This window comes from Brachyistius frenatus, unplaced genomic scaffold, assembly GCF_029030835.1.
Source record: "Brachyistius frenatus isolate BFR_SWC_R1_liver_20210118 unplaced genomic scaffold, ASM2903083v1 Contig_138, whole genome shotgun sequence".
Taxonomy (NCBI): Eukaryota; Metazoa; Chordata; class Actinopteri; family Embiotocidae; genus Brachyistius; species Brachyistius frenatus.
The window spans coordinates 70001-84819 of NW_027210737.1; the positions used below are offsets into that span (position 1 = coordinate 70001).

At 41.3% G+C, this 14819-nt stretch overlaps 1 protein-coding gene across 2 annotated transcripts; it reads right to left on the reverse strand.

Annotated features, from left to right (window-relative positions):
* Positions 1-324: 324 nt before the first annotated feature.
* On the reverse strand, positions 325-9910 carry LOC138630631 (membrane-spanning 4-domains subfamily A member 6B). Of its 2 annotated transcripts, XM_069715096.1 has the most exons (9): positions 9786-9910; positions 7658-7766; positions 7233-7346; positions 7003-7059; positions 6323-6460; positions 5033-5080; positions 4786-4899; positions 3425-3523; positions 325-2396 (listed from the first exon to the last, which is right to left on the reverse strand). In XM_069715096.1, exons 2-9 carry the CDS (start codon positions 7757-7759, stop codon positions 2289-2291), a joined length of 780 nt encoding a protein of 259 aa, XP_069571197.1. In that variant the 5' UTR covers positions 7760-7766; positions 9786-9910; the 3' UTR covers positions 325-2288. The 2 variants fall into 2 exon arrangements, with proteins under 2 accessions (XP_069571197.1, XP_069571198.1); XM_069715097.1 differs by lacking the exon at positions 5033-5080 and having other exon boundaries at positions 9786-9909.
* Between the last annotated feature and the right edge of the window lie 4909 nt (positions 9911-14819).

A 14819-nucleotide genomic window follows, 5' to 3' on the forward strand; every position in this document is an offset into this window, starting at 1 on the left:
TTATTCATTGCTTCTAGATGTAAGTACATTATTTCATCAATATACATTTTGCAGAAGTGTTGGGGCCGACATTACTTTGGATTCAGAAAAAGTTTTATCCTGAAAGCTTAATATGGTTTATACAGTAGAAATACACAGCTTGCGATATATAGTGTCATTTTGAAAAAAAAAAAGTCACTTCAGAAAAATACCAGAATAAAAATTGGGAATTATAAAAGTCCCAAATATACTGAGGAGGCATTTGTAGTGATGAAATTAAATAAAGGAATAATCAGTCACACTACAGAAGTGAAGGTGATTAGTGAGAGTGATGAAGGACATCTGTTGTCTGATTATTAATCTGTGCAGCAGTATCTTTATTTTCAGTGATTAAAAGGTTTATACATTCATTTACAGATAATCATACCATCGTGTGTCTTCTAACAGCACTAACATGAAAGCAGCATGTGATACATCTGAAGAGCAAACTACCTGTCAGGCAGCGTGTTCAGGAAGTGATGTCATGAGGACCAGGTGCTTACATTTTATGAAACATTTAGTGTTTTTGCCTCATTTGCTTAAAACAATGAACAATTATTATAGTTACAATATTTTTAGACACATTTCTCTCTTCAGGTTCTCACGGCAGCACATTTCTGTGCAATAAGTGCAAATGTAGCTGGGACTTACTCTTTAAGGAGAGAAACCCTGACTGACAACAGGGTGAGAGAGCATAATGTTGTTTACAGCTTGATTTGACTCATATGATGGACTTAAATCACAACCTCTGCTGCTCTGATTTAACCTTTGTATTTTGATCTTGTACGAAATACTTTAAGTATTTCTAGTTTGAATATCAAAACAGGTCTAAGATATTACAATCAACAGCAGTTGTCAGCAGGTTGGCTGCTGTAACAATTTTGGAGTGAAGTTTACAACAGCATTGACTCAGTTCCATTTGTAACCAAACAGCAACAACAAAATGTTACTTCAGAGAACATGTTGCAGGCAAAAGAGGTTTAAAACCTTTGAAAGTTCAGAGACGGTTCCTGTTGGGCATGAATGGAGGGCCCACGGACGCACACGGAGCAGCAGGAAGCAATAACCTTCATCAGGAAGAATTCTAAGTTACGTCACTTGATCAGCAACTGAGTTTCACATGTTTTTGTGACCGCTGGACTCCTGAACATTTGTGATTTAAACACTGCTGGAGCAGAGAAACATCAGATTTTGTGTTAAATGTTTAGGGAACAAAGAAATTGTAGGAAGCCACATCAGGTGAGTAAGAGTTGTGGGGAGCGTTCATTGTGTTGTTGTAGGTGAGAAACTCCTGCATGATCGCGCAATGTTGGAGAAGCCTGTTGCCATGGCGCCACAGTACTGGAAGGTCCCAGTAGAACTCGGTAGTGACAGTCTGACTCTGGGGAATGAATTCACGGTGACACAAAGAAAACCCAGCTGGTGTCTCCTGACCTGAGCGCCTTCTTCAGTCTTGGACAGTGAAGCTCCGCCCCTCTTGAAACCAGAATGTCATCAGAACACCTCGCCCGGCTCGTCGCTTCATCGCCGTAGACTTTCTGAAGCATTTCAAGGGTCTCTGTGGACCATTTCCAGAGTTTGACCCAAAATCTAATGTTTCTCTGTTCCAGTTTCAGGTCCATGCTGACACCACAAACACACATGCACCATTTGTCTCAAGAAGGCGTGTAACAGACTAATGATTAAGCGATGTAACTTGTAATACTTCCTCCTGCTGCGTGCACATCACTGTCCTGCACTCACACAGCAGAAGGAATCTGAACTTTCTGATCTGTCTTTGTAGTAAAAGGCTGCTTATTTAATCTGCCCTCGTTCCAAACCAAACTAACCAACACAGATTGTGCGCATACTATCAGTGAAGTTAATATATATCTTACATACACTGTGTTCTTGCTTCTTGTTGTTTCAGCTTTCAGTTGAAGCTAAAAATGTGTTTTTCTGCTGCTTTGTTTCTCTTACTATACTTATTTGATTGGTCTTAGTATTTGTAGAATAAATCAACATTGATCCACATCATATCCTCAGCAGACTATACTGTCGGTCCAGCCGTGCTGACACTGATGCCGTGTTCACGTCATGCCAGAAATAGAAGGATGTAAAACCTGTTGGGACATTCACATTTATTTTGACCTTTTCACCTTGGGCTGCTGCCGCCAGGTTTGTTTTCAAAGAATAATACTGAGCCGGGAAGCTGACAGGAATGGGTTTTCCCTTTTTAACATCCTGTAACTGACATGACATGACACCACAGGGAGCAGCGTGAGCTGAGTTCAGGGCTCCATGTCCACAGCTTCTATTGGTTCCACCTGGGGCTCAGTAGGCGGCGTGGAGATGTCCTCCCCCTGCTCCGAGTCCGGCTCCGTCACAATGACAGCCACCTGCGGACACACAAAGAGCAGAGACTCAACATCCACACAGTAAACTGTCATTTCAGGGCGTGGCCACACATGATGTTTTGTTTGGAGAACACTGCAGTTTAAATCTCACTGTGGACCAAACACCTCAGACTCAATACGAACTCTACGGTGGGTCACTGTGGATACGAACACCTCATTAAACGGGTTCACGATTTTTTTCTCTGACTCTACTTGATAAAGAGACCTCCTTCTGTTTCTCGTGGTTTTTCTTTGGTGTGGAACCCAAAACCAGCTGTGAACTTAGCTGTGACATTATGGACGTGCAGGATAACGTTGGTATAATTTACTCTAAAAGGGTGGTGTGGCCTCTTTTACCCTCTTTTTCATAACTTTCCAGTTTAGAAAGGATTAAGACTCTAATAGTAAGTATTTAGACTAAAAATATGAATATTGTGTATTCATTTATTAATGTAATATGCTCTCTATGGCAGTTAGTTCCTCTGATAAATCGCGATCTTGCGATATCAATAATTAACACAAATTCTCACAAAAACAAAAATTCCAGTGATTTTCCCACAAAAACTTTTGCATGTCATTCTTTATCAGGTAAAAAAAACAAAACTTTTTTTCTCAGCTTGCATTTTTTGTGTGTGCAAAAACTCACTTAAAATTCCACAAATTACATCAAAATTTTTGACAAAATCTGCTGCAAAATCAAACATTTTTAATTGCAACAAACACAAAAAAACTTCTGGAGGAAAATGGCGAGTATTAGACTACACTGATGGGTTGGTAGATAGGCATTCGTCTTGTTGTCAACTCGGCCTGTAGCGTTTTCCATTTGATTGGAAAAACATGAATGAACAGATCGATTTTATTACCACCAGCAGCCCAAATACTGTATGTGGCAACGTTGATATGTCACCAAGTTGTTGGCACACACTGAATCAACAAAATACCGAACAAGACCGCACCCAAAAGGAAGAACTATAAAACGACTGAGGTGCCAGCTAGCACTGCAGAGTCGGGCCTTAAAAGACTTGTGGTACCTGAGAAGGCTCTTCTGCATCAGCAACAGCTGGAACAACCTGCACAGCTGGAGCCGGAGGAGGCCGGGTCTGGGGATAGACGGGTCTCTGGCTGGGAGCCTGCAGGACACACACACACACACACACACACACACACACACACACACACACACACACACACACACACACACACACACACACACACACACACACACACACACACACACACACACACACACACACACACGTTCAGTAACTAGTAGTTACAACCTACGTCTACCAAATTACAGCAGTACCAAGACCAGGTTTAAATGGCTCATTAAATTAGATGTTTCTTAAAGGAAAAATCTGCCTGACTACTAGATTACTTGAAGGTAAATGGAGTCAAATGAGACACTATTTGCTAGTTTGCTACTATTTGACACTATTTGTATTAACAGAGGAGGCAAATTTTCTTATCAGTTTTTATCAGGTGGAAACCCTCTGTGATGTCACCCATTGGTTAATGAACTGCCATCTTGGTTTTTGGAACCAGAAGTGACCCTATTTGGACCAGCTGGGGAGGACTGAGGGGTGGATGATCCTGATGACACTGAGCCGGGCCACCTGTACAGGGAACCTGACTGCACCTGAGGCCTGTCAATCAAACCAAACACGATCCCAAACATACCAAAAATCAGATCAATTATTGAAATATTTACTGATGGACCACCAGAACACTGATTAGAATAAGTGCATTTCATAAATGACACCATAAAGACTTATTTAATGAGAGAAATTTACATTATTGAATTGAAGCCAGCCCTTAGTGGCCCTCAGTGCTATTGCACTTTAACGCACTGGCCTCATCTTTTAGATCTGGAGGCAACATCCATTCTTTTATACAGTCTTTAGTTTTTCTGCTGGAAATGTCAGCATGAACCAGGATGGATTCATGGAGCTTCTGAGCTTGTCTCAGCAGCTCAGTCTCTGGAGAGCATCCGGATCATCTCCACCAGCTGGATCCTCTCGCATTACGAATGAATATCTTAGTCAGACAAAAAGTGTAAAAAGGATCCCTGTCAATAACATCCTCTGCACTCGTATGTTCGGTGGACATGTTTACTGTTGGGAACGTAGCTGGTTGTGGTCTCAGACTGCACTAAAAATATACTGGGCTGTTTTTGATGAAAGATAATGAACTACTTAGTTATTTGTATTGATTTAAATACCTCAAAAGAAGCACGATAATGAATAAAGTGTAGTTTTCTAGTGAGTGTTAATTATATTCAGAAATATTCAGCAATAAACAACAGTTTACCAACACTGAGTCTGTGTGACTTTGCTTTGGAGTATTCCTGCTTCTGAGGTCACTGGTGAAGCTTTGAGGTGTCAGAGCTCACCTGGTTTCCACTAGCAGCTAAGACACTGAGTCCGAACAGCATGGCAGTGATGCAGATCAGCAGCTCCAGCACCAAGAAGATCACCAGCGTCCCCAGGATCCCGTCAATCAACAGCTAAACAGAGAAATCAGAAAATAAGGTTTCTTTCTGTGACACTGATGATTCCACAAAAAATATACATTTTCTATTACTAAAGCACATTTCTGTCTGACCAAAGAATTTGTTGGAACAATAGTCGGTCACTTACTTTACACTTTTGCTCGATCAGCCCGGTGCATTTCCTGAAACAATGTTGCTGCAGTGGACAGTAAAGAAAAAGAAACATGGAGTCTGCTTTTTCACAACATGGTGTCAACTATGAATCGACAGTTTGTCTTCTACTAAAGCAAATGTGCAGTTATACGTCAGAAAGGGCTCTGTGTCTAGCCTGAATCCTCCAAAGCATGAAGAATATCAATTATTCTCCATGAATATGGGCGGGTAGGACTTGATTTAAAAAAGAAAATCTGTACTGAAAGATGTACCATGTAAAAATTGTTTGTTAAAGTCCACCTGCAAACCATATTCTCTTTATGTCTATCACACATTCAACATGTCGAATATGAATTCTAAATAGTTTGTGAACTAAATTTTGTCAATATGACTGTTAGTAATTTTAGTAGTTCGTGACAATGCATTTCCAAATCTTAAGCTTTTCCTATAATGTCCCTACTGTGTACCCCCAGGCCTTTTAATTTGCAAACTTGACATGATTCACAGGTGTCATCGACATTTTGGAAACTATAGGCTCTGTTGGAAACTATTACCTTTATAACAATAATAATTCAGGTAGGAACATTCAAGTTTGCCTTTTAAAGGCTCAACATGCTGTAGGGGGGGTGAGACTGTTCCTGCTGCAGGAACAGAGCGCAGTACAGTGACATGCACGGAGCAGGATGAGGCAACAACCAGGAGAACGTCAGGTTACACTGCTTCATCAACATCAGAATGTGTTTTTGTAAACACTTGTACGCACGCATTGGCGTTTGTTCGTGTTAATTTTTGGGATCACTGCACGTCACTGTTCTGTGCTCTGTTCACGTGCAGCAGGAACTCTCGGAACTTTATCATCCACCTTTCTATCACTTCCAATAAGAAAAACAGAAAGGAGCAACGAGAGTGTGTGACAACTGAACTTTTCATATTAACCCTTTAACTGTGGCGGTGGATAAATGTTTATGTTCTGATGAAACCCTGAGAGGGTTTCTTTTCGTCAGAAATATATTTCTGTCCTGCAAACATTGTTTCAGTCTTGCACCAGACAAGACTAAATTCTCTCAAACTAAAACAATCCATCTCAGCAGCTTTAGCCCCAAACTGATTTAACCAGGCTGTAACACAGCGTGACACAGAGCTCAAGAAAATACGATGTTTTTACTGCAAAAGTGATATTGGAGTCGTAGCTTATGTCTATTCTGTTTTCTAGTAATTAAAACCTTCCATCTAATAATGTTTACATATTACTCGGTATTCTCTCAGTTGGTTTTGAAGTCAGTACCACAGCGTGCAGCTCCAGTCGGCGGCAGTGTTCACAGTGGTAAGAGTCCTGGCGGTACGGGAGGTGTTTGGACATCAGACCCAGAGCAGCGGTGGCAAACGCAGCGCTAATGAGGTGCAGCACCAGGACACATTTCACCTGGAAACAACAGCAGTGATGCTCACAAACCAAGCAGAGAAATAAACTGCAGCTACATCAGGAACGATGCTATATCACATTACTAATGCGTCAGTGGATCATCCAAATGTGGGGGCTGATCATCTAAAGTATCATATTTCACGGATGTACTTGGCAAATATAGAGAAAAAGCCTTTAAACAACATAAGAGTATATAGAATTTACCAATTAAAAACATGAGGGGATTATTTTCAACCTCTTATATTCACTATACAAATAATATTGAAAAATAAAAACATACTTAAAATATTGTACCAAGTGTAGACCGCACGGCCAATAGTGGAAAAGAGCATAAAGAGGAGAACTTTACAAAATGCAAATATAATATTTTTACGTCTTGAGAGAAAAAAAATGCTTAAAACAACATTTGTAGAATGACATTTTTCAGATACTATAATCATACAGATGAACAACTTTGAGGCATGTAATTTCACAGTGGTGTGAGCTGGCAGAAATGAACAAGGCATGCTAATTCCTGGACTGCTGATTACATTCAGACTGACCCAAAACAGAGAAGGTCTCCTCCCACTGTGGACCAACACGGAACCAGACAAGGTCACCTGGTGCATCACAATACAACGTAGTCAGACACAGTGTTCAAAAGAAATGGCAGGAAGGTCTTAATGCTTTTTTTTTTTTTAAATTCAAGTATTATATACAGAAGAAAACATGAAAAGATGCTGTGAAAATCTAAAAGTACACTCTGGAAATTCCTCTTCAGTCTCTTACTGACCTGTATGACAACAATCAGGAAGAGGGCCACGTCTCCTGTGAAGTGGACCTCATGGATCTGAAGCACAGAAGCACTGAGACAGAGAATCAGAGCCCCGATGACGATCTGGATCGCCTGGATGTCGGGTGTTAAAGAATAGATAGAAGAATTAATCAGCATGTCATGCATTTATAAAAGGCAAACACTAAAGTCAGAGGTCCTTATTGGATAATGAGACTGAAATGTTCATTTACATTTAAGGAATCATCTCAGCTGTTTTAATTTTCAATGTGGGAACTCTTTTACATAATGCAGTGTGTTATGTCTGATACAGGCAGCTGTGACTTTATATGGGATGTACTGTATATATGCACAAATACCTGAGTCTGGATCACTGACTTATTGCCTTAAGTGTGGTTTCCAACTTTTTTGTCTTTTCTGCTCACCCCCAGAGTCTTGGGCTCCATCTTCAGGTGGGACTGCAGTTGTCCTGCAGAGAGGGTCCCTGTCTCTGCTGCCGGCATCGGGTCTTTCTCATTTTGAGCCATCCTGATGCTGATGGAGAAACGGCAGGTTTCAAAAGAACATAGGACAAATAACAGTTAGTAGAAAAGGTTCAGCCAAAGGGAAAGAGTAGCTAACAAAAGAAGTGGATGGTTAAATGATTTTTGAAGAAATTAAAATAAATACATTGTGAAATGTGTCAACTGATTGAACTGATATCAGTCCTCATCACAGATCTGTCCCAAATATATGGACTCGTAGAGCGATTATCGACCACATGCAGTGAACCCTGAAGGTTTGTGAACCCTCAACAGTTGTGAATGTTTCATCGTAAAAATGTTGGGACGCTGTGTAAAATGTAAATATAAACCGAATTAAATGATTTGCAAATCATGTAAACACATATTTAATTGAAAATACACTAAAGACAACATATCAAATGTTGAAACTGAGAAATTTGATAGTTTTATGAAAAAGATCTGCTTATTTTGAATTTGATGGCAGCAACACGTCTCCATAGTAGAAGAGTCCGCTGATAAACTGACCTCCTGCAGTCCAGACCTGTCAATCATTGAAAACATCTGGAGCATCAGGACATGAAAAATACAACCAAGGAGACCCTGAACTGTTGAGCAGCTGGAATACTATACCAGGCAAGAATGGGACCACATTTCACTTTCAAAACTCGACTCGACTCGAGTTCCTAAACATTTACAGAGTGTTGTTAAAAGAAGAGGTGATGCAACACAGTGGTGAACATGACCCTGTCACAACTTTTTTGAGATGTGTTGCTGCCATCAAATTCAAAATAAGAATATATTTTTTATAAAACAATAACATTTCTCAGTTTCAACATTTGACATGTCTTTGGTCTGTTTTTTTTTTTTAATAAATATGAGATTACATGATTGACAAATACCTGCATTATTTTTATTTACTTTTTACACAGTGTACCAACTTTTTTGGAAACAGGGTTGTACTACTTCACCTGACTTCCTCCTTTGCTCCCGTCATAATTACCACGACCACAAGAGGTCTCGATGGATGGAACCTTCTGGCCTACTTACTACATATTAGGTGCAGTTAGCCAGGCTGAACCTTCGATTATTTAACTAGATGGGTGATTGGAGACTCCTGAACCTACAAGCAGGTTTATGGTCGCAGTCCCATGTAAAGAAATATAGCAAAATGCGTACGGCAGATCACATCAGGCAGGATGTGATAAAACAACATGCATGAAGCAGAGGGTGAGAGTTCGTTGCAACCTATAATCTCACCACTAGATGCCATTAAATCCTGCCCACTGCTGCTGGGAAGCCAAACTGCAAAAGTAAAAATCTCTATCACTGTTAATTTATTTAGGATTAATGAATGTATAATTATGTTGGGAGTTTTATTATATAAAAGTAAAATGTGACAGCATCCTGATTCTAATCTGTTTCTTTTGGCTGTAAGACTGAGATGAGTGAGTCTGTCCCCTGAATAGACTGAAGATGTCTCTGCGTCTTTGTCCAGGCCACAGCCTGCAGACTGACTTTCACTTCCATCATGCAACAACAGCCTGCAGTCAGTGAAGCAAAGAACTTCTGCTGCTGTTCAGGAGAAACAGAGTCCTGCCTTCAATCATCATCATCATCGATGCGGTGGGTTTTTGGATAAATATTCATGTCCTGACTGAGAGAATATTGCAGATGTGCGGACGAGCTTTAAAATGACGGAGGGCATCGGCACACTGATTCTTGATAGGCCGGTGATCTAAAGGTAGGCTGGCTGTATAGAGACATGTAGAGGATTGCTACTCAGTGTTTCATGCAGTTGAGACTGAGCACGGAGCTCTGTGATGAGTTAGTAAACCGTCCGGTGCTCTGCGGGATGCTGCGGGATGCTGATGGGACCGCAGCCGCCGCACCATTTAACCAGACCCGGACTGTTTTTTTGGACATCCCCCTCATCACGGATGTTACTTTCCTCTGAGCGGTGTCCACAGTTCTGATGCCAAATGAGGCGCTCCGTCCTGTCCCACAGCTAGTTAGCGCTGCGGGGCTTCATGCAGAGAACAGACGGTCTTACCTCAGTCGTGTCACTGGATCTCGTCCTTTTTCGGATGTGTTCAGTGAAGATACGCTGCAGAGACGCTGTCAGTGCGCGTGTCTGCGCTGCAGTCTGCCGCAGGGTGTGTTCAGGTGCTGGATTTCACTGCAGCACACTGGTGCTGCGACTTTTTGCGGTCTTGCTATCTGGTGCAGTTCACATGAACGACTGCAGACAGGAAGGGAGTCCAGGAGCAGGCTCAGCTCCCGTTATATAAGATCACGCTTTCATTAGAAAAATAAAAATAAAGATAACCCAGCATTATGTAGCCTGTAAATGGCTATATTTAAATAAAGTCATGATGGCAAAAAATAAAAGTGTCACAATTGTAATAAGCTCCTAAAAACAATACAATTTAAGCCTAAACATAAAGTGTGTGCACAAAAGAGAAAAATCAGTTTGTAATCTCTGTCTTAGTTCTGGGTAATCAGGGTGAAGCCAGTGTTCCTCCCTACTTGGATGCTGATGGGGGCCGGTGAGGTGGAGGAAAATGTAGTTTTGTTCTCTGGAAAGTTCCTCCACTACCCTCAAAAGCCAGAAAACATGATAAAAGTTGTGATGAAGTGAGCTGGAGCTGTATGAGTGCAGAAAAAGGTGGTGCCAGTACCATTTCATCTAACAGCTTGGAAGACCTTTCAATGCTCTGAAGTGACAAAGTTAGAGGCTGGTTTCCATCAGTGGTGCACACACTGAAGACATTTTCCCAGCCGTAGCATGAGGCACCAGTTTGGAGTGAGTTGCAAGACTTTTTAAAATTAAAACAATTGCATGGATTATGGGAAGTAATAGTACTAATGTTTGTAGATTATACAGAATCTAAGCAGGTTTTAGGGGCCTGTATGAAGCTAGATCACCTGATGAACAATATGCTAGACAGATTGTAGCTGGCCTGTCGTGCAGTAAAATCTTTAAGGAAAACTTAGTTATTCTTTTGTGTGTGTTTACAACATTTTGCCTGTAAAACCTTGCACCTGACTTTAGGATGTTTTCTGTTTGTTCACGTTTTCCAGTATTTTTATTTCCTGTTTTAATTTGTTACTCATCCTGACCTCTGGTTTCAGGTGTCCTGACTTCCTGCCTGGGACCTTACAATGCCACGTGCCGAGATGTCTTATGATGTGATTTGGTTCTATTATAATAAAAGGTTTTACTTGACATGCATTGTTCTTCTCTGCTGATGGGGGCCTGTTAAAGATCCTGGGTCTGTTTCATGTTATTTGTCCCCGGCCCTCAGACAGCCTGTCTGTCACTGGTGGGGTAGAGTGGAATCAAATCGGACCTGAAGTACACAGTTCTCTTGGGACAAATTCTCTCTCTAAATGCCACTAAATGTCACTGAAAGCCCTAAAAGACATTGTTACGTTGTAAAATCAGCATCCTGAAAGTAGAGCAGAAACAGCTTCAGAGCTTCTACCTCAGACTTTTTTTTAACTTCAGTTTAGTTTTTTTTAGTGCTGTGCATCTTTCTCCTCTCTGTACTCACTTTCCTCTCAACTCTCAAAATAAACTACAGTTAGCTGTAAGTCACAATTATGCAAATTCCAAATCGTAAATTGTGTTTTTACATATTGTTCCACAAGTTGTTCACTTAGTGTATGTGTACATTCAGTGAAATACAATGTATATTGTTAATATATGTAGGCTGATAGATAGTAGGATTAAGTCAGAGGAAACTGAGGTTGCGATGCCGCTGCTGCTGCACTCCTGTGAGTCTTCATCAGTTAAACCTGAGGCCAGCTATCCAATAAAAGATCACAATCACAGCAGTGACCACTTTACAACTACCTTTGAGTTGTGCGTCCCTCCGGCGGCTCCAATCCAGCACCAACTATAGATGAAGGCCACATGGTGGCACCAAAAGACAACAAGGGATTTCTATGGCTATGAAGCCACAGCACAAGTAGTCCAGGCTGCAGGATGGCTGAGGTGGATTTAACCAGACTGATACTGTTCAAAGAAGTCCAGTTCCTTCAGGCATCAGCTTGTTTTTTCCTAAAGAATAACGCGCTTAAAGTTTTGTGTGCTAAATTTATCCTCTACGAAGATGACTGTAAGATGACTACATAATAGTAAAAAAACAAAAAAAAACCAAAACAAACAGTTATGGTAATTTTTATTGATGTTAGTTTATTCCAAAAAACATGCAGCAGCAGCAGGTTGTGAAACCAGTATTCAGCAGTACTGAGGTGCTTGGCATAGTAACTGTTTCAGCCTCCATGTGTCAAACTAATCCTACAACCTGACAGGATGTGCCCTAACATCTGCATCCTCCACACGATGTACCTCCATTTAATGTAATGCGACTCTTTTTGTGCCAAACCAGCGACAACCCTGCACGTAATGAGTAAATCTGACATTAATGATGGACCTTTCTTTTAGGCCAGAGTCATTTCAGTGAGCTGTCTAGCAGCCAGCAGATCTTCTGTATTGTTGTGACAGCTGTGATCAGAGCCATGTTATGGAACTAGCAGTGCATATTTTTCACAGAACGCCACTTTAAAGAGGCTGCAGCTGGTAGGAGTCTGTAGACAGTTAACAATATCATCTTCCAAAATAGGCCACAGGGGTGAGGGGTTTTCATGCGGTCAACACCACAAAAATTGAGAGATTATTCACCCATATGTGAAAGATATTTTTGGATATCATGTCCTGTGTTACTGACTGTTTCATATCCTCATTGATTTATCTGTAAAGATAAATTTCTGCTCGGATAATGCTGAAACCTTTACACGAGCTCTGCATTTAGTTAATGATTACAATAACTGCCACATGGCCTCTTGTACATATGAGGAGCCTTTACTCCCCTTTCCTTTTCCAACCCATTTCCCAAAAAGTTGGGACACTTTTTAAAATATTTGATTTGCAAATCATGTAAACCCATATTTAATTAAAAACAAACCAAAGACAACAAGTCATTGAAAGTGAGAAATTGTATTGTTTTATGAAAAATATCTGCTTATTTTGAATTTGATGGCAGCAACACATCTAAAAATATTTGGGATAGGATCATGTTCACCACTGTGTTCACTTCTTCTTTTAACAACACTCTGTAAATGTTTGGGAACTGAGGAGACCAGTTTCTAGAGTTTTGAAAGTGAAATATGGTCCCATTCTTGCCTGGTATAGGATTTCAGCTGCTCAACAGTTCAGGGTCTCCTTGGTTGTATTTTTCATGTCCTGATGCTCCAGATGTTTTCAATGATTGACAGGTCTGGACTGCAGGAGGTCAGTTTATCAGCGGACTCTTCTACTATGGAGACATGCTGTTGGAATACGTGCAGAATGTGGTTGGACGTTGTCCTGCTGAAATAAACAAGACCTTCCCTGAAAGAGACGTTGTCTGGATGGCAGCATATGTTGCTCCAAAACCTGAATATATCATTCAGCATTAATGCTTCCTTCCAGATGTTCAAGCTACCCATGTCATGTGCACTAATGCATCCCTGTACCCTCATGTGCACTAATGCATCCCTGTACCATCACAGATGCTGGCTTTTGAACTGAGCGCTGATAACAAGCTGGGTGAACCTTGAACTGTTGAGCAGCTGATATCAGGTATGGGACAATATTTCACTTTCAAAACTCCAGCAACTGGTGTCCTCAGTTTTCAAACGTTTACAGAGTGTTGTTAAAAGAAGAAGTGATGCAGCAGTGGTAAACATGACCCTGTCCCAACTTTTTTGTAACATGTTGCTGCAATCAATTTGAAAATAAACACATTTTTCATAAAATAATATAGTACATATAGCAATAATAGTACACATGGGTACTAATGCATCGCTAAAAGGTCATGGATGCTGGCTTCTGAACTGTGCTGATAAGAAGCTGGATCTCAAGCTCTCGTCTTTAACCTGAAGAATTACCAAATTTGTCAGACCACAGGACAGTTCTCCACTTCACCTCAGTCCATCTTCAATGATCTCGGTCCAGAGAAGGCGGCGGTGTTTCTGGATCATGTTTCTATCTGGTTTCTTCTTTGGAGAGTTTTAACCTTCATTTGTGGACGCAGCGATGAACTGTGTTCGCAGACGATGGTTTTCACAAGTGTTCCTGAGCCCATGCAGTGATTTCCACTCCAGAATAGTGTGCTATTGTGTCTGCGTCCTCTTGTGTGCATATAGTCTTTGTCTCCTTCCCTCCAGGACCAGTTCGTCATAATGAACCAAGCTCTTCGTACCAGCGTTCCTTGTATTCCCCGAGTTCCAGTGTACGACCTGTGCTTTCTGTTTTTCTGGATTTTGTCCTCCATATTTCCTTGATACCGTCGCCTGTGTTGGACTGATTACCTGTTTTTTGGATTGTGGACTGGTAACCTGACACTATTAATTGACCACCTGTCAGGAACCGGTCCAGTCTCTGACTTCATATCAGTGCCAACTGGCCACGAAATGGACTCAGCAGACTCATTCCGAGCCAACCAGGTCAAGCAGGGCCAGAGGTTGTCTCCGCAAGAGGAACTTTTGAGCTTTTGTGAGCAAAGTTAAGGTTTTTTCTGAAATGATGACTTTCAGGCTCAAATTAACTCTCAAGTTTCCCTTCTGTCTGAACAGTTACAGCAGATCGATAATCACCTGGCTCCTCCTGCTCCTCCAGCTGATCCTCTGGCCCGGCTCCTGTCTTGGCAGCTGGCCCAGCTCCAGCTCCTCCACCAGGACTTGTCCCCGCTCCACACCTCGCTTGCCCCGAGCGTTTCTCTGGTGACTCTGGAAACTACAAGCCTTTCCTCACTCAATGCAGTCTCTATTTTGAACCCGACCCAATTTCACTGCGTGAATATTGGTCTGGCCGCTCTCTATAGGGAACGATTTGCTGTTGTTCCATCTTACTGGGAGTAGACCTCGGGTTAATTTGAACCAATCAGCATGCACAGAAAGCAGCCAACACTGCCACCGCCGCAACTACCTGCCGTGTCCACCAAAGCGTTTTTTACTGAGTACAGCATTTAAAAAAAAAAAAATGGTTTTAAAGAATGTCAGCAGCTTGACGAGGTGCTGAGCGTTTATATTCTGGGCT